This window comes from Rhipicephalus microplus, chromosome 5 (assembly GCF_043290135.1).
Source record: "Rhipicephalus microplus isolate Deutch F79 chromosome 5, USDA_Rmic, whole genome shotgun sequence".
Classification (NCBI taxonomy): domain Eukaryota; kingdom Metazoa; phylum Arthropoda; class Arachnida; order Ixodida; family Ixodidae; genus Rhipicephalus; species Rhipicephalus microplus.
Window position 1 is genome coordinate 12,918,466 of NC_134704.1, and position 19,025 is coordinate 12,937,490.

The 19,025-nt window shown below is 45.0% G+C and overlaps 1 protein-coding gene across 2 annotated transcripts in view; it reads left to right on the forward strand.

Moving 5' to 3' along the window:
* Srrm1 (Serine-arginine repetitive matrix 1) overlaps positions 1-19,025 on the forward strand; it is a 67,418-nt gene that overhangs the window by 24,343 nt on the left and 24,050 nt on the right. For both annotated transcript variants that reach the window (XM_037426167.2, XM_037426169.2), the window contains 5 exons: positions 2,689-2,850; positions 3,397-3,494; positions 12,521-12,696; positions 16,168-16,288; positions 16,703-16,862. In XM_037426167.2, the coding sequence (XP_037282064.2) occupies positions 2,689-2,850; positions 3,397-3,494; positions 12,521-12,696; positions 16,168-16,288; positions 16,703-16,862 (717 nt within the window). The remainder of the gene's footprint in view (positions 1-2,688; positions 2,851-3,396; positions 3,495-12,520; positions 12,697-16,167; positions 16,289-16,702; positions 16,863-19,025) is intronic.

Genomic DNA, 19,025 nt, shown 5'->3' on the forward strand with positions numbered 1-19,025 from the left:
GGGATTTGGTGGGCACGCCAGCGTCTCTAGTTGTCTGCATCACCCTTTGTATGACCGCATTGTTGATAGCCAGCTGGAGTTATGAGTGTGCATTTTTATGCAGCTGTTGCACTTCAAAGGTGTTGCTTGCGATGTGTTATAAGCCTACAGTGAGCATTAGTCTTCATGGTTGCGAGTTTAGTTTTGAGGTCGAAAGTGGTCGTTTTAAAAGCTCACGACCACTTCTCTGAAAATGGTTGGCGCCGCTGCTTTGTTGTTTTCCTACGGCACTGTGCTGTTGTGTGCCTCAGCAAAGGAATCCTAGAATAGACGAAAAACAGAAGCGTCTACAGCTCCTGATGCAAGAGCCAGTGGTAAACCGCTCTCGTGTATGACAGTCACAACTATCGGAAAGCAGTACGTGGCCCACTGTTCTTACTGGAGCTTGCAGAGTCAAAAATTAGATGTGCCTGACACAGTAAGATAATTTATTTATTCAATTATCGCTTCCTCTTTACGTTTTGCTCGCGGTAACTTCATCTTCGGCCAAGTTTCCCCCCCCCCCCCCCTCCTCAATGTGGTCACAGTCAGCCGACTTGTGCTGCTGGGAACGATACTCCTGCGCTTGTATCGTGATACACATGGCAAAGAATGAAATAGCATGACAAATTAACTAGCATTTCACTGTTGAATTATGTTCCGTACCACAAGCTTACTGTATCTGCAGAAGAAAATTAGCCTGTCGTAGCGATTATCCGGCCGATTCAGGCTGTTGCTCTCTTGCATTCAGCGGATTAAACACGGATGTGAGAATCTGCAAATGTACTGTAGATTGACATTATAAGCAGTATTGAGGATGCGAATGGCACACAGATGCTATACAAGCGAGTATCGGAACACGTTTGCTCATAATCAGCACATAGGTTTCGCTTTTCCAGCTCATCTATCAGATGGCGGAGATGGTGCCGCCCAGCCCGGGCGTCTGAAATCGGCTCGCCTCCCTCTTGTTGCGCAAAGTAAAGGACTCCTCCTTTGTGTGGTGGAGTCCTTTACTCTCCGGCTTCACAAAATGTGGTGTAACAGCCTCTCTTCAGTATATTCCTTCCTCCATAGGTGATAGTACCGAAACCGTCGAACGAAGGCCGAGAGCAGCTTACTTGAATCTAAGGAAGTACGCACGTGACCAGCGCACGCACTGCCTTCTGCAGTGCGTGTGGTTGTTGTTGCCGCAACTGCTGTGAACGAAACCGTAGTCTTTCTTGACCCGATTATGTATGGCAACGACGTAACTGACAGAACCCTGAAAGTGTGTGCACGTCCAACGCGATTCCTGTCAAAGTAATGCTGCTTTCCGCAAACTATGCGGACAAAACCTTGGCAGATTCTATCGTAGATGGCATAAAGCGACTTAGTTGTGAAGGCACAAAGACGTAAAAAATGCTAGACACATTTTGCCGTTGCTGTGTAAAGAATCTAATTGTGAACAAAATTCGCCCTTTTGCTGCAGCCAGCTGCACCTTTCCGTCCTTTCACATGTGTCTCAAGAAGACATACGTGAGTTGTTTTGACGGAAATAAATTCTGCTAGTTGTGTTGATTCTTTGATACTCTCACCTTAGTGGGAAACACTACCCTCTTGTGTTCGGCCACTCGAAGCCACTATAAGATCGCAACGCCGATGTGGGCGCTTGCAATTAAGACCCACCCACCCCACCTTCTCTTGTTTCTTGCGATGTTTTGTTTTGTGTGTCTTTTTGCCGAAAAATGAATAGAAAAAAATTTAATTCAGCCGTTGAATAAACATCTGGGAAGGGAGTGACCTCTGCAACATCCGGAATCTGCGTGTGGTGCTCGCCATGGTCTACAATATCGTCACAAGTAAACTGCAGCGGGGAACGCGTGAGCCCATACGTATCACATGCTTTAGAATGCCTGTTTTAACATATTTTTTCACTTTGTATGCGCCATATTTTACGCCGACCGTGCCGTAAGTGTTCGATGTAAAAGTAGGAGGTTTTGAGAAATGTTCACTGTATGTGGCCTCATTTTCGAAGGGTAGCATAGGAAAATCATAAGTGCATGGAAATACGGTCACTATAAGTGATATGTCGTTATAAGCGGGTTGAACTGTAGTGTGGTACCGGTTATTGTGCAAATACTCGCGACTTCTGCGAGTTTCATTATAAGCATACTGTACATTGTTTTGGGGGGAATTTTGCCAGGGTTGAACAGACTCATCGTAAAATGTAGGTCGGGAAAGTTCCACTGTACTTAACAATATTTCTGATGTTTCTTCAGAGTAATAACCAGTTTTGAATGTTCACAAAAGTCCAGCAAGTCAGCACTTAGTGTTCTGTGAGTATTACAGGATGCACGCCAAGGACAGCTTTTGTTGTTTCTTTCAAAAAGTTATGAAACATATATGCAAATTTAAAATGACTCTCACCAACTGCACTTGTAGAGTTTTCCAAGCTTTTGTTTTTTCTTTGTTTTCTTTTTTTGTTTTTTCATGCACCATGGTTGCACAGTGCAGGAATGACTCAGGAACAGGACCTTATAAGCACAGCTTCATTTGTGGGACAATATGGGAGCTCCTCAGTCTTTTGTTGCTATAGACTTGCAAGGTGTTGTTCAGTGATGTATTGATGGAGCCCATGTACATCCGTAAAGGAGGACGTGTTCACTGGTTCTCCCCCATTGGTGTGCTCAGGTCTCTCCGCTGCTAGAAAAACTGGGCCAGCGCAAGAACTCTGTTCAACAGAAGCGCCACTATCGCTCTCAGGGCCAGGAGGAGTCGGCAAGCAGCTCAGACGAGAGCCCGACTGCCCGAAGGCCACCTGGGGATAAGCCGAGAGGAGCTGGACGCAGGCGGGTTAGTGGGTATCTGCCTGTTTGCATAGACCTCCTTTATTAAAACGTGTGTTGTGTTACAAAATCTGTTAACGTGCGAAACACACTGCCTTAGGTGCATGTATCGATTTTCCATCATCACATACATCATCAGAGTGAACAGTGTATGTGAAATTAACATGTCTGCTATTTGTAGTTTGAGGCAGATAGATGTTTAGAATTTTCACATCATACGTGTGATCAAAGGCAATAGGTTGAAGCTGTATTTTGCAATATATTTGTCTCACTAAATTTACGCAGTTATTGAAATTTGTACTTTACCTCGATTCCTTAGCAATTTAGGTTAATCATGCTGGTTCTGCCTAACGAGGTTGGTGTTTTATTTCTTACTTTTTAAGAGGCCTTGGAAAGATTAACTTCTCCTAAATTCTTCAGCATCTTGTCTGTTCATTGTGCTGGAGCTGCCTAATGAAGTCGTGTTTGTATTTCTGTCTATTTAATTGAAAACTTCCACAGGCAGGTTTTGGCAGAGCTTATGCGAAGGCCTTTCTTGGTGTTTGTGTGGCAGGGTGGCCGCCGACGAAGTGGGTCAGCATCGTCCTCTGGCTCCGGGGCCTCGGCATCACCAGAAAGACGTAGACAACGGCCAAGCCCCCCACGTGGCAGGTGCGTCATTCTTAGCAGATTCCATCGAGTATTAAAAACACAGAAATGGGTAAATAACAACGCAAGTGAAAGGGGTAGATAACAAGGAAAGTGCATGTCATGTCTCTCTCATCTACCTCATTCACCGTGCAATTGTTGGGGTGTGCAGTCTGGCCAGTTTAGACATTCTATAAGCAGGCTTTTGGCCTCTTTATGAATATTAGTGACATGAATATGCAAGTTCTCAGCAAGAGGCGGCAGATATTTCTAGGTATCGGCAAGCAAGAAGCTTGCGTCTTAAGGGGGATGCGAGTCTTAGAATAGTGAAAAATGGCCAAAAAGACGGTTATGAGAAAAAACACATTTTAGGCATGTCTGTACCTCCAGGTAGCTGCCCCCAAAATATTATCACCAATTGCGCCTGGGAAATAGATTAAAACTATTATTCTAGATGCAGCGGGAGCTGATTAATGCATCGCAAGAGGCAAAGTTAGTTCAAACTTCCCGTGCGTGCAGCTGCTAGCCGATTGTTGCCATTTTAGGCTTGTTTAGAAGCTGTTTTCTTTTTGTGAATTTTGCTGCGTTTCAAAATGGTGTCGCTTCATGAACGCCCTCTATTGTCCCTTTTCTAAAGGCTAGTTTCTGAACGCTCATTCATTGGCCAGAGCGCATGCGTGAGGCAAGCCCCTTCTGTAGAGCCTCCCATTAGCTAGTGCAATTTGAGGACCCCCCCCCCCCTGCTTTTTCTAATACACATTATACCTATCAAATGATATAACGTGGGTATCTAACATCAATTCATGTTCTCTAACATGTTCGCTAACATCAGTTAGAGCTGTCTGAAACTTCAAATGCATCTTTATCTGTTTGATGCTTTTGCTCAATGCACTCAGCCTTACGAGGGTTTTTCCCATTTTGTTCTTGAATAAAAATGCCATATTTGGTATCATTTTACTCGTGTTTAAACTATCTTGGGGATGATGCTATTTGTATTACTCTAGCATCATTTTACAAATTATAATTGAAGATATTAATGAAAGTGAACAGGAAAAAAAATAAAAAAACAGTGAGTGTTCATTCATTTTCTTACCTACGCAGTGTTAGCAAATGACTGGAAATAGCATCAACCCTACAGCATAGCCTAGGCGTTGGGGTCATGCACTTGAAACCGAAAGTTTCAGTATGCCGAAATTGCCGAAAAGGCCCATAAGGAGCAGCCACAACTTTTTTTTTAACCGCTATTTTTTTAACTTGTGCAGCTACAAAAAACTAATTACAGATTTCAAATCAGCATAAAAAGCTGGTCAAGACGGTGCAGTTTCGTTCCTATTGATTCATAATAACTTTTTAGCGCCCGCATCCCCCTTAAATTGAATTAGTGCAGTTGGGCAGTTTTAATTAAGCGACCTTAAGTCCATTAAAAACAGCAGGCCAACGAATAACTTAAGATTTGTTTGCATTATAAGTCCTTCTGTAATGAATTTGCACAGTCACGGCCACAATTCATCACATTTGCAATAGCCTTGCTAGCTAAACTGCCCGTGAGGTGTCTTGTGGCTTTGGTAATGAAGATTGTTATTGAGTGCCCTAACTCCACTCCCACTGTTCCTTTAAAGGGGCCCACCAACACTTCTGAGGCATCTATTTTTAGGGGCAAAGCTTCTCGGGGGCGTGGGTCTGTACATCCCATGGGGTTTGTTGTTGGTGATGTATGTAGCCACCGGTGGCACATACCCACTCTAGAGCGGGTATGTGCCACATGAGATGCGAAATGGGAGATGGCGGTGCTTGGAGGGTTCACTAGATGGACGCATGCATGGACAGACGGACAGACTAGCAGACGTACAGACAGATGGATGCACGAACAGACTGACTCCCGGACGGACGCATAGATGTATATCGTGTGACCATATGAAACCAACCACGATCCGAAGAACATGCATTGGCCTAGTATTTGCAAATTTTCCACTGCAACCTATACAGGAAGTGCTCATCCTTGATTACACGGACCATAAAGCCGTCACAATGAAGGGACATCGCAAGCCATTCATCGTCTCTAAGAACAAGTAAAAGTTACTTTCTACCTATACACATACAGTGTTTCTCGTGATGTCTTTACACCATGATTGACTGGGCTAATTATACATGGAAGATTCACGGTATAACCGATGATTCTTTCCGGATCTTTGCCCACTCGTCATCATTAACCCCATGGATATGCTGTGATTTTTATTTGTGGTTTGTGTTGACCCATAGGTGGGGATAATTTTAGCATGGGTTAAGCGCCGATATCAAATGATGTACAATTTAATCACGCAATAAAGTCACTGCATTGCTGCCGACTATATCACCATGTAATGGCGCTCGCCAGAACTTGCGGGCTGAAACGATGCCGAATAGTTACCGCCATATGATTGGATAACTGTAATGCTGAAGGGGATCGTGGCGTAGGATCTAAGATTACCGATCTGTGTAAATTTTCTTCTCTGTGCTTTTTCATCGAGCCACAAAAAGATGCGACCGCAACAAAATATGTCACTGTGACTACAAAGCACGACAGAGACGCTGGCTATCATTTTGCGACTGGATTTTTGCCTTGTGCGAGGCGGATGTTCATATACTGCCCTGTTCGTTGCACAAGTTTCTTTCTCAGAATAAAAGGAGGGAGTGACTCGGGATGTTGTAAAAAACAGCAGTAAATACCTCACTTTGACACAGTCAAGCCTCAGACACCATGCTTTTTACTGTGGCGTTGTTAAGAACAAGCAACAATGGTGTATAAGCTTCCTCTATGTGGGACCTCCCAGCTCATTTCATTGGGGGGAGCTTCCCAATCGATGTCATTGGGTGAGTGAAATGTGGTCAGGTGGCTCCTCAAAAATCAAGTTTAGGGTAGCATTTTTTTCTTGTATTTTAAATTTTTTGAATCGAATAACTTAGGACTGCGTGCCATTGTCACTGTCGTTCTTGCTGCATTAATGTGTCTGTACATCAGTCTACACAACCCACGAATAAAAAAAAAATCGGGCAATAAATAGTGTTGGAGTGTCCCTTTAAGGGGAGGTGCAAGTTGAGAAAGCGAGATTTTTTTTTTTGGGGGGGGGGGGAAAACTTATTTTGTGTTTTGTTGTGTTTTGTATTCCTCCAAACCTTTTCCTTAATATGTTGAACAATCAAAGCTGAGAATCGAATAGGACAGTGGTTTTCAGCCATGTATGTGTCGGGGACCCCTTGTATACTGGTAGAAGGGATCGGGGACCCCTTGCAGTGAAGGGGGGGAAGGGGGGTTGTAGGTAAATTAACACAACTGGAGCGTGAAACAGGTGCCCTTATTGCTACCAAAAACATCAAACAAAAGTGCCACATCACTTCATTTTGGACAGTTCGTCAATACGTGGCACAGTCACACTTGAAGAAAAATGCGGGTGAGGGTATCGTGGATCATAGAAATGGCTTCGCGGACCCCCATTTGAGAACAACTGAAATAGAAGTTATCGAAAAATACAAATAAAGCATTGCAGTAACTTGTGAAAGTGTGAAATCACCCTATTTTCACGCACGGGGCACTTCACTCTGCAGCTTCGGTGGCTCTTGAAATTTTGCGGGCATGTAGGCCTGAGGCCACTTCGGCAGCACGGCATTCTCGCTGAAAATGCAACAAAAAATTATTTCCCACTGCCATTCTAGTGTGGCAAGTGGACCTTTGAAGTCGCATGGTATGATTGAAGCCTTGCCATTGGTTGCAAGCATTCAGCCGAGCAGCCAGGTGCGAGCGCTCTTTCATCGTTCTCCTGCTTTTGCTGAGACATTGACGAATACAACTGCCGTAATTACCGTATTTACTCGAGTAATGAACCCACTCGCATAATGAACCCTCCACCTCAGTCCTTGAAAAAAGAAAATAAAAAAGCGTTTTTAATGTATCTGTTCATTTTATATTGGCATGTATGATAGCCATTGCCGCTTACTATTGTCACGGGGTCGTGACGTGGCCGAAGACAAGAAACTTTACGTTAGAATTTAACTGTTTATTTGGGCGAACCTGTGCTCAGTAAACGGAAAGTCCGATTACAATAGCAGTCTTGGACTGATAGCGGCGAACGGAGCGTCGGCCGTCGATCAACAACTGACGAGCGGTGAAGCACGTCCGCATTTATACTCTTGCCGTCGAATGTTCTAGCGTTATCGCTAGTGGTTGCGTAGGTTCCAGAATAATCTGTACAGTTCGCAGAGTAGGCGTGATCTTATCGAAATGGTCTACTACAGTCCGGAACCTTCTCGAAAACTGCAGGCGCGGTTTGCGCTGAGAATTGTGTAGTGTTTTGGGACGATAACAAAACTTGGGAAATGGAACGTGGCACTATTGAAACAATGTTAAATCAAGCCATTATGTTGCAAAATAACAAAGCAATAAAAGTTGAAACAGTATCTTAATCATGCCAAACAGTTGCAAGTGCAGTCGACGTCAATTAAAGTTTAAATGTCGCGCCTTTTGCGGCAAAGCGCCATCTGTCGAATGCAGGAGAAACCTCTTTGCTGATAGCACGATGAAAGCACAGCGGCACAAAAACAAAGCAAAAAACAAGGCGCACGCCATCTCGGAGGCAGTGCAAAGCGCAACTGCACTCACCGCACTGATGGTGCATCATGCGCAGCCATCGTGTACCGCAGTGCTTGTGCGTCGCCATCTGATGTTGCGTTTTTTGTAGTAGGGTTTGACGTTGTGAACTTAGTTGGGACAACTGCTGCGCAAGGCGCATTTGGCCATTAGGTTATCCACACCGCTGATTACAAACAGCATACGCTGGAAGATGGGAACCGAGTGGCTCAAAGGCACTTTGGCGTCGATCCGTGGGCGTTCATTATGAGAGGAAACAAAAAGAGCTTTGGGCAACAAAAAAGATTTGTCGTGCATTTCACTGGCCAAAACAAACAAAGCTGTCACGCAAAATTTTGGCTGCTATAACTCCCGTGACATTTTTGTTCCACGTAATGAACCCTCCCCCCGAATCGGCGTCAACTTTTCTTTAAAGGGGGGGGGGGGTCATTACGCGAGTAAACACTGCACTTCTTGCTCACCATGGATGCCGGCGAGAAACGCGGCTTTCGTTCGCGGAAATTCGTGATGACGCATCAGTACAAGGGAAGATGCCCCAAATGCAAGCAGTGAGCTTCGGTGACGGGAGGTTCATGTGCTACTAGGCCTAGCCGCGTAACGCACCAATTTGGATTGTTGGAGCTCTATTCATAGCATCAATTGCTTTGCCTCATACCGAAGGATAAACATGTTCGACCACGAAAGCACGTGTCAGGATGAACGCGGAAGACATTTATTTGTGAGACTTTGCGATGCAGAGCTTCGACAGCGGCACAGTATGCCCCCAACTGCGATCGGTGCGAGCTGTCTGCTCGAGAATCGGCAAGTAGACAACAATGACTGGCACCATTGTCGGAACTGTATTGCTGAAATGACACACGTGCTGCAACTGTTGTTTCATACACGCCAAGCTGTGTGTATTTGTCATGCAGTGGAAGCCAGAAGATGTCCATCAGCAGCAGTGCACGGGACAGCTTTACCATGAACATGAAGTTCGTGGTCGCAGCACGTGCGATTGGCATTGGACACGAGCAGCTCGTGTGGTTTTGTGCAATATTTGGTGTTCCAAAGCCAGAGCACCACAATACTTTCGCTGCCGTTGGCAAAACTTTCACAGCCATTGACATGCCGTCGTTGAAAACTTCGCACAAGCCAGAGAGCAAGGGCCCATTGTCGCAGTGCGGCAAAAAAGAACCTGTCGGAAGGAGGTAGCTTTCAGAGACTATCAGGGTCCAACATATGATGCTGGGTCATTCTGAAATTATCTTTCTCTAGGTAACCTAGAAAAAGATAATTTTTTTAAGAAAAAGGAATTTCTGATCACAAGATGGTATCCTTAACTTTAGAAATGCAGTTTTCTTCGAAACTTCAAATAAAAGAAAGTATAATCTCGTTGTTTACACATGCTAGTGACGTCGACGTACTAGATTTACTTGGTAGTTCGTTCTCTGACTTCAGCACTCTGTACGAATCAACTGATGGCTCCGTCGAACAGATGTGGCGTTTCTTTAAGGAACTAGTTTTTCGATGCATTGCACAGTTCGTGCCAAAAAAAACAGAAGATCGTGTGCAGCTGTAACCCTTTTATGAGGGACCTCGTTCGAATGGGGCGTAAGCTTAAAAAGGCGGGAACTAGGCACAAACGTCATCCAACAAACGCTAACGCTGAAAAGATTACTGAGCTAAGCACTGTGCTAGGAAACGGTATCAAAAAAGCAAAAGTGCACTTCTGAAACGTGACACTAAAAAACTTTCTTTTCTCATCCCCTGATAAGTTCTGGCGACACTTGTCACCGCAAAAAAAGTCTCTGCCGCGTCTGTCCGCCGGTGACACAGTACTCGACGACAAACTTGAAATAGCTCAAGTACTTAACACATATTTCTGTTCTGTGTTCACTCAGGATAATGGCAGTGCTCCAGAAACTTCGCATCTCGAAGAAATACTGCCGATTGATGACAGATTCATTAGTGAGGAGGGGGTCCTGACGTTGCTTCTTAAATTAGACACAAAGAAATCTCCTGGTTTTGATGAAATACCGAACGCTTTTCTTGCGCGATATGCTGAATGGTGCGTGAAGTATTTAACTCTGCTATATCGCAAATCACTGATTCGTGTGGAACTTCCAGATGACTGGAGATTTGCTAAAATTACCCCCATACCTAAATCAGGTGACCAATCATCACCTTCTTCATACAGGCCTATATCGATTTTACGTACTTCTGTGAAGCTGCTTGAACATTTTATATTTAAGCACATATCTTCCTTTGTTGAGAGCAATAATTTGATCGACCATCGGCAACAGGGATTTCGTAGAGGGATGTCTACAGTAACCCAGCTAGTCTTAAAAATAGATGACCTCGCTTTGGCATTAGACAGACATAATCAAATAGATGTAATATTTCTAGACTTCGAAAAAGCCTTTGACCGGGTATCTCATTCCAAGCTGATACTAAAACTGAAGCCCACTCTCAAAAATGATCGCCTTTTGACCTGGATTGCTGCGTACCTCTCGTCAAGGCGGCAATGTGTAGTCATTGATGGCACAGCTTCTCCTTCAGCTCCGGTGGCATCTGGTGTTGCGCAGGGCTCCGTTCTCGGGCCTCTATTTTTCCTGCTATATATTAATGATATTGTTCAGAGCATAGGCGTCCAAATTTGGTTATTCGCAGACGGCTGCGTAATATACCAGGAAGTATCTAGCCCTAATGACCAGGTCCTGCTAAATCAAGGATTAAGTGCAATTGCAAACTGGTGTTGTACATGGCAGATGACGGTTAATAGTAAAAAAACGGTAGCAATGACCATAACCCGCAAGAATAAACCACTTAAATTTACCTACTTCATCAATAATCAACCTTTAAGCCTAGTGCAAAGCTTCAAGTATTTAGGAGTAATGATAACCTCCGATTTACGCTGGAATGAACATGTAACGTTTATTGCTAAAAAAGCCTACAGACAACTGGGATATCTTCGGCGCACGCTGGGTCACTCAACAATGGAAATAAACCTATTAGCCTTCAGGACGTTTACTAGGCTCATATAGGAGTATGCAGCGGCGGCCTGGGATCCCTGGACAGCCTCTAATAAACTAAAGCTGGAAAGTATCCAAAGAAAATCTGTTAGGTTCATTTATAATAGTTATAGTTGGAAAACATTCCCGTCCCACCTCCTACAGAAAGCAGGACTAGAGAAACTTTAAACAAGGCGTTGTCATGACAGGTTAACGTTATTTTATTTGTTCTATCGCAAAATTCTACGAGTTGATTCGTCCGCATTCATAAAACCTGCCATTAGCCGCTTTACTCGGTCTCTTCACGCAAAAAAGGTGGCCGAGCTGAAGTGCAGAACAAACACTTTTACGTACTCTTGCTTTCCTCGGACAATCGTTCCAACATTGATTCGTTTCTGCAGGCGATCAGAAATTAAGTTCTTTAATCGCCACTATGCTCGAAGCGTCATGTAAAGTCATGTACTCATTTGCATTCGCTTTCACTTTGCTGTGTTTGAATAAATGGTGAAACTTTCTTTTTCTTTTTTCCTTTGACTTTTGTGCTATGTAAGTACCAGGTCAGTACCTGCAATGCTTTCTGCTATGTAAATACTTAATGTGAGTACCTTGTGCTATGCGAGTACTAACTGCCGTACAATTGGTTCCCTTTCGTTGTTTTTGCATGTTTTGCCAATGCCGTTGATTTGCAGTCATGTATTTCTTTTTTGTTTGTGCAGTTCTATTCAGTACTTCGAGCTTGTTCTGTGTTGTGTATTTATGCCCCACTCCTGCCTAAGGCCTCCATATGAGGCCGGCAGTATGTAATAAATAAATAAATAATAAATAACCTTGCTGACGTTCTCTGTGAATTTCTTGCAGATCGCTTGAACAGTATATTATTAAACATATTTTTTAACTTTCAAACATTTTTTTCTCGGTTTTTCATTTTACTGCATTTTTAGAGTTTGTGCACTAAAATTTGTGGACTTGTAAGTCGGATTGTAATCAAGCTTGGTACGCTTTTGATGTTTAACACATTGTGGTTTTAAAGGAACAACTTTCAGAGGTTTTTCATGAGCATATTCAGCTAGATTATTTCAAAAGCTTGTTCCTTGAGCATGGTAAAACCGATACTCGGCATTAGAATTTTTCACTAGGCCATCACACATACGTTACGCAACGTTTCTTTGCTTTATTGCATTCCTCAATTCATTAGGAGCAACATGTGCTATATTTTAGTGCTATCTTATGCTCACTATTGTTGCATAAGCTTGCTCAAAAATGCATTGTTTTTACAATTGCATGGTCTGCAAAAAATCAACCAAGTGAGCTATAAAAGAGCAAAAAGAAAATAGAAAAGAGGACCTAAAACTCTAATTCTTGAAAGTTTCATTGAGCTGTCACAAATATCTGAAAGAAAAGTTTTTCAAGGAGCATCTCTCCTTAAATTTTTCTTCCAGGCCTTACAGGAGCCCATCACCTAGGCTCCGTCACGGGCACCGGAGGAGCATGAGCCCTGGCAGGAAGCACAGGCCATCTCCACTGCCTCTGCGTGAGGAGAGGCGTCGAATGCCTTCACCACCATACGAAAGGAGACCTCCGCCTCGATCGGCTATGAGCCCACGCAGGGAACAGCGTAAGTCACTCTCTACTTCCGTAGGTGTGGGCTTCTTTTCCGCCATTCTTCTTCAAGTCTCACAAAATAGCATGACAGGGCTTTTTTTAATGTCTCCACCTCGCATTTACATAAATTCAATTTTTAACTTTCAATGGAGGGGGGGGGGGGGGGGGGTTGTGGCAGTAGCTTTTCGCTGGAGGAACTGTGGCATACAGTATTTCATGTACAGTCAAGCCCACATATAACGGCCCCACTTAAAACGAACTTTTGCTTAAAATGAACAATATCCGTGTGACCGTGAAAATATACATTGGTTCAATGGCACAAAATCGCACTTACAATGAATGTCTTCGAGCGCCGCTCATCGGTTACAGCGAACAGAGTCAGCGATCTGCCGACTTCCCGGGAAATCAATTTCGACCACCGATCAGACATCGGCGAGGTGCCCCTACATTCCTATTGTTAAACGCCGATCCTGCCTTCGTGACCCTCTAGTTGCCGCTCTCCCCAACCCATGGTAAAAGGAAGGTTTCCTTCCTCCATGCCTCTACTCCCTTTTTGTTACGCACCCCTCCGTCCTTTGTCCTCCCGCTACTCTGAGCACCCCGCATCGCAGACGAGGCCAGTGTTTTCACGCTGCCACAGATCTTTCGAAGACCGGTCCGCCATCTACCCTGGTTTTGATCGCTGGTACTGTCGTTGGTGTCGTCGGCCACCGACTGTGTTCGATAGTCTGCATCTAGTGCACGCGCATACGCTACCCCACCGACTCTGATAATTTGCAATTGGTTTCAAGTTTAGAACTTGTTCCCGCTCACTTCGCACTCAGCTCGAGAACGGCTGTTAATTTGGGTAGAATCAATCGCGAAATATCGAAGTTCAAGAGGCCACGCTGTTGGGTCTCAATATGGCGAGCGAGCACCACGCCACGCTCTTGGAGTGAACAGACACAGAAGACACGGTCGGTACAAACCAACAAACACATACACGTTTATTTAACTAATTTATAACGACGATATCGTCTGCCGAATCAATACATCAATTGTGATCAACACACTAGGACATCCTTGCACAATATACACACACACACACTCCAAACAAACCCAATAACACGACAAACACGCTAACACACCCAAGGCGGCGTCGCCAACGCCTACCGCAGGCGGCCCGCGATGCCGTCCACGGCAGACCCACCGCGAGAGACAATCGTTCACGGCAGCTGCCAAGCGCAGAAGAGGCTCGCTCAACTCTCGCCCGCCACCAAGGCCTGCCTTTCGCCAGGGGTCACCGCCAGCGCGTCCACTCTACCAACAGTGGTAGAGTTGTAGCGCTGGCGTTGACTGGCGACACTCAACGCGAACACAACGCCACCTATCGCCCGGCGATAGTCACCCGAAATGCGGCCTTGAGGCGAGACACATGCGCCACACGGCACAAACAACTTTACAGGGGGTGTCGGCACCCCCACAACGTTGGCGCAACAAAACCCGCCGGCGCAACAAAACTATTTTTTGACCACGGCCGCCGATTCTTCGAACAACACCGCGCGAACCGATGCAGGCGGCTATGCTTTGACTTCTGTGCGTGCAGGCACTCTTTCCAAGTTTTTCGACATGCGAGTTTCGCGGACCTTTCAAGCAAGCTACCCAACTTGCCTCCTTCCCGTGGGGCTCTTCGATTTTCGGATTCCTGGGTTGGTTCTGAAGACCCCCGGGCTCCCCGAAAGCTACTGCTGCATCCGGTTCTGATAGGAAATGACGTAACCTGGCTACGCGCCTGCCTGGCGACGGCCCGAAGGCCGCAAAATCGAACGCAGGACAGCCAGCGTAAACGTAAACAAAGTCTACCGTCATGGCAGTTAACAAAATAATGTGCCGCGTGTATGTTGTTTTTTTTTTTTCATTGTCTGCTTGGAAATACGTAGCTAAGCTCGCCAAAAAGCTGAAATAATATTCTCGAGCATACGCATTTGGGATACGACTTCGTACGCTTGCACGATCACTCGCCGTGTCCCCGAACGAAACAGCCGGCTGGCGCACGCTGCCTTGAGAACGATGCAAGGTGAGCTGCCGCGGTGGTGACGGCTTGACAAGCTCACGTCTCTTTTAGTACATGTATCAGTCACTGCACAACACGATGCGAAGTCACATGAAAGTGATCGTGTCCCCAAAAGAGCTTGAATATATATACCTGCTCAGCTATCGCGTATCATACGTCGCAAACACATGTTGACCAACTTACGCTTTTGTCTAAAGTTTATGATATGCGTAGGTATCTGTACCACGAGTGCGGGTCGTATATAAAATAAACATTTGCATGACACGTTCTCGACCCATCTTTCGAACTTGCCTTGGCCTGTTTTTTCGTTCCTAAGTGGCACTTAACGAATGTCATGTATATCATCTTTGATTCGACCTACTAGGTCATAGTACGTACTGCGTGGCATTATTACCAAAAGGTGAAAAAAGACAAAGCCAACGATGAAATGTGCCACGAAAGGATGTATACATTTCTGATTCCATTCTGCGTTTATTTCTCGCGCCGTATTGTATAATATCATACCACATATGCTGGCTCATAGATGGAAATAGGTTCGCAAGCCTTTCGCGACCAGCGAGCATCACCAACAGTCGCGATCTAGGGCCTTGTATCACCATCAAAGATCAATCGTGTGGTCAGGACAGAGGTTCTAAGAGGTTTACGTACGCAAACACACGACAGAGCGAGCTATTAAGATCCCCATCGTCTTCGCTAAGTGCACAGAAAGCAGGCACAGCTTCACAAACGACTACTATGAAACAAAAAAATTTATCTCCAAAGTTGTCTCCATGCGTGCGTACGAACGTGTACTACGTACATAACTTTTAAGGCATTTGCACGACACAGTTCAACAGGCAACAGTTCACCGCGTTGTTCACAGGAGAAAGCTTCAAGGGAAACATAACAAATGCGATGAACCGTAGCTTCAAATACACGCCGCCACTCGTAATCGCCTCATCTCGCAAGGCGGAACAGGCTTTAGAAGATAACGCCACGCGTAATGACAAGCGAAGGCGCAGTCCTCAAGCAGCCACATTACAATCCATCGAATCCTCACAAAGATGGCACCGAGCGCGCATCGTACCTTTTCGGCGTCTGCTAGCCCGAAACCTGCCCAAAACCTTCCAGAGAGCTTCCATGACTAAAAGGAAACTATCAAAAGTGCATTATGATCGCAATGAAATGTTTCTCATTTAGGAATGTTTGCAAAAAGTAGTGAAAAATGCGCCAAAACATTGTTAAGCTCTTTGGACCTATTCCTGCTGCCATTATTTGTTCTCAAATGATGATGTGAAAGCTGCTAAAGTGAATTTAACATTGTATATTCCAAGCCCTCATGCAAAGTTATGTAGTCAAACGGGACTTTTTTTTCTCCCTCAGTAGAAATGAAGCAATGTAAAGGTCAAGTCTTCCAGATTATTTTACTTGTACTCTAACTTCTGTTTGTAGGGGCCATGAATCAGCATTCAAGAAGCCGTGCCAGGAGGTCTCGCAGTCCATCGGAAGCTGTTGAGCGTTATAGAGAGGTTGATGCACGACGCCAAGCACATCCGCAGAACAGTCATCACGTGTAAGGAATTTTGTTTTTGCTTGAATTTACTATCTTTGTAATCAAGACAAGGTTCTGTTAATGGGGCACTAATTTGATATCTGGGTGCATTAAAATTTGCTAAAACGTTGTTAAAGAACCCCAGGTGAACAAAGGGGTTTACTTTGGTGCAAGAGCCCCAAGTGGTAAAAATTAATTAGCAGTACCTCATAAGCATGTTGTGGTGTCAGCACCATAATTTCCAGCAGTTAAAATATAGTTCCTAACTTTTTATGGGTCTAAAAATGTTTTGGGATCTCGTCCTCACACGCTGTGTTGGTTATTTCCCTGACCATGTTATTGTAACTTCCCATGGGTCAAAATGTTTGGGGATCTTGTTCTCACGCCCCGTGATGGTTATTTCCCTAACCGTGTCACTGTTTCCTTTTTCTGCAGGAGTCATCAACAAAGAAAGCGAAGAGCTCCAGTGCGCTCAGAATCATCGTCCTCATCATCTGCAGAGGAGCCTCTACCACGCAGAAAAGGGGCACCACCTCCTGATGATGAATCAGGCTCAAGTTCTTCATCATCAGAGTTTACATCTCCCGAGAGGCCGGTTAGTTCCATAAATGGGATTAAGTTATTTAGAATGGCTATGGCACACTCGGCAGTTACGCATAAACCTTATCAAGTTTGCCAATTTCTTTCTGTAGTTTTTCTTGGCTGTCAATGCCTCACAGGCAGGGTGTAGTCATTTTCAAATTGTATCTACTGGCCCCATGCACACACGTACAGTGGACTCCCAACTAACGAAACTCGCTTAAATGAAAATGCCTCTATAACGGAACTAAGCGGGCTCATATGGCTGGATTTCTATGTGTTGCGCAGTAAAATTCATCGGTTAACCAAAACAGTGCTTATTGGTTACCTACGGTTAAACGGCACAACCTCTAAACACAGCATAGACTCGCTCAGGCCAAAGGTAGTCTCACAACCATGGCAACACCTCGAGACAAGCCAATCCAGTAGCGACTCTTGCTTGTGGTGGCTGTGGGAGCCGAGTTGGCGAGTCAGTTGTGTGTTAGGCCTATTTGTGCGGCTAAGTGAGGTGGATCATGGTGTTATTTCAGCCTGATATAAAGAAAGCGGCCGCACCACGCATTCCCGCTTGAAAAAAAGCTAATTCTTCCGTAGCTCGATTGAATCGACCTGCCCAAGATGGAGGTGGCGAAAAAAAATACAACACCCTGAAATCGACGCTGTGGCGGATCTGCAGAAACGGAGAAAAGATTGAAGGCGCTGTAAAGAACGGGACCTTTACATCTAAACGGATGCGGACGACGCCTTATGAACAACTCGAAAAAATTCTTTTTCTGTGGTTTAAGCGTGCACGGAGTTGCAATTTGCCCCTAAGCGGACCAATCCTCAAGCAGAAAGCTCGAGAGATTGCCATGCAAGTGAGTGTTGAAAACTTCGTTCTTGATTCACTAAATAAGGGTACTTTGCTTAACTGAAACTTCTGATAAATGGAACAGTTTTATGGATCCCCTTAGAGTTACGTTTAAGAGGAGTCAACTGTACATAACAGCACTGCAGGATTATATTTTCTGTAGCACAGATAGTTAAGATGGGATAGGTTATGCAAGAGAAACATGAATCGGTTGTTTGAATTTCAGAAGTATTGATAGTTTGAGGCGAGTGGGTCTTCCATCCTTTGCTTTCACCAGAATTTCAACTCTGAACTCGTTATTAAACTTTGTAAGCAGCATGCCATGCCAAACACTTTCAAAATCCTGTCACTTTGTGTGTGTTGATAAGTGACATAATTATGGGCATGTGGACTTGTGTTGTTCCACCACGGTGGTCTAGTGGCTAAGGTACGCAGCTGCTGATTCGCAGGTCGTGGGGTCAAATCCCGGCTTCGACGGCTGCGTTTTCGATGGAGGCGAAAATGCTGTAGGCTTGTGTGCTCATATTTTAAGGTACGGTAAAGAACCCCAGGTGGTCAAAATTTCGGGAGCCCTCCACTACAGTCGAACCCGGGTATATCGAACTCGCCAAAAAAAGTTTATTAATTAGATATATGGCATAATTCTATATAGGCCCAGTATAGGTTTTGACACAAAGGCACATAACAAACTAGAAGAAAAGTACTTTATTAATATGGTGGCTTACTTGCGTGCCTTACTGTGGAACAAAATGGTCCCGGATTTTTTTCTGTGTCAACGACTTCGCTGCCTGCGACAGCACGCATGCCTCCACGTTGTCCAACGAGACGGAGCAGCTGAGGCCGCAACCTTCCACATTCAAGCAATAGCACCGGACCAACACAAGTGCACTAATCACTTCGGAGGATGTAGGCAATGGGCCGTCGTCGATTTCCATATTGCTGTCGGTTTGGCTCGTGGTCGGCACAACGTCTGCTATGTAATCCTCATCCTGTAATTGGCCCATGATGGGGACATCATCACTGTCGAACTCGTCGAATGTCGATCCGTCGATAGCAACCGGGAACTCTGCCAGCTCGTTCCAAACTTCGGCGGAAACACCTGCAGTGTCTTCAGTGCTGTCAGAATTTGGGGTGTCATCACCAGGCATGCGGAAGCCGGCATGCCTAAAGCAGTTCTGGATCGTCTCCTTCTTGACATCTGCCCACGATCTACTCAACATAGATATAGCTCCGAGCAAGTCGATCTTAAGCTCCTTGCCGACACGAAGGTTCTGCAGCAGCCTCTCCACCAGGCGCTCCCGATAGCGGGCTTTCATTGCGCGTATAACG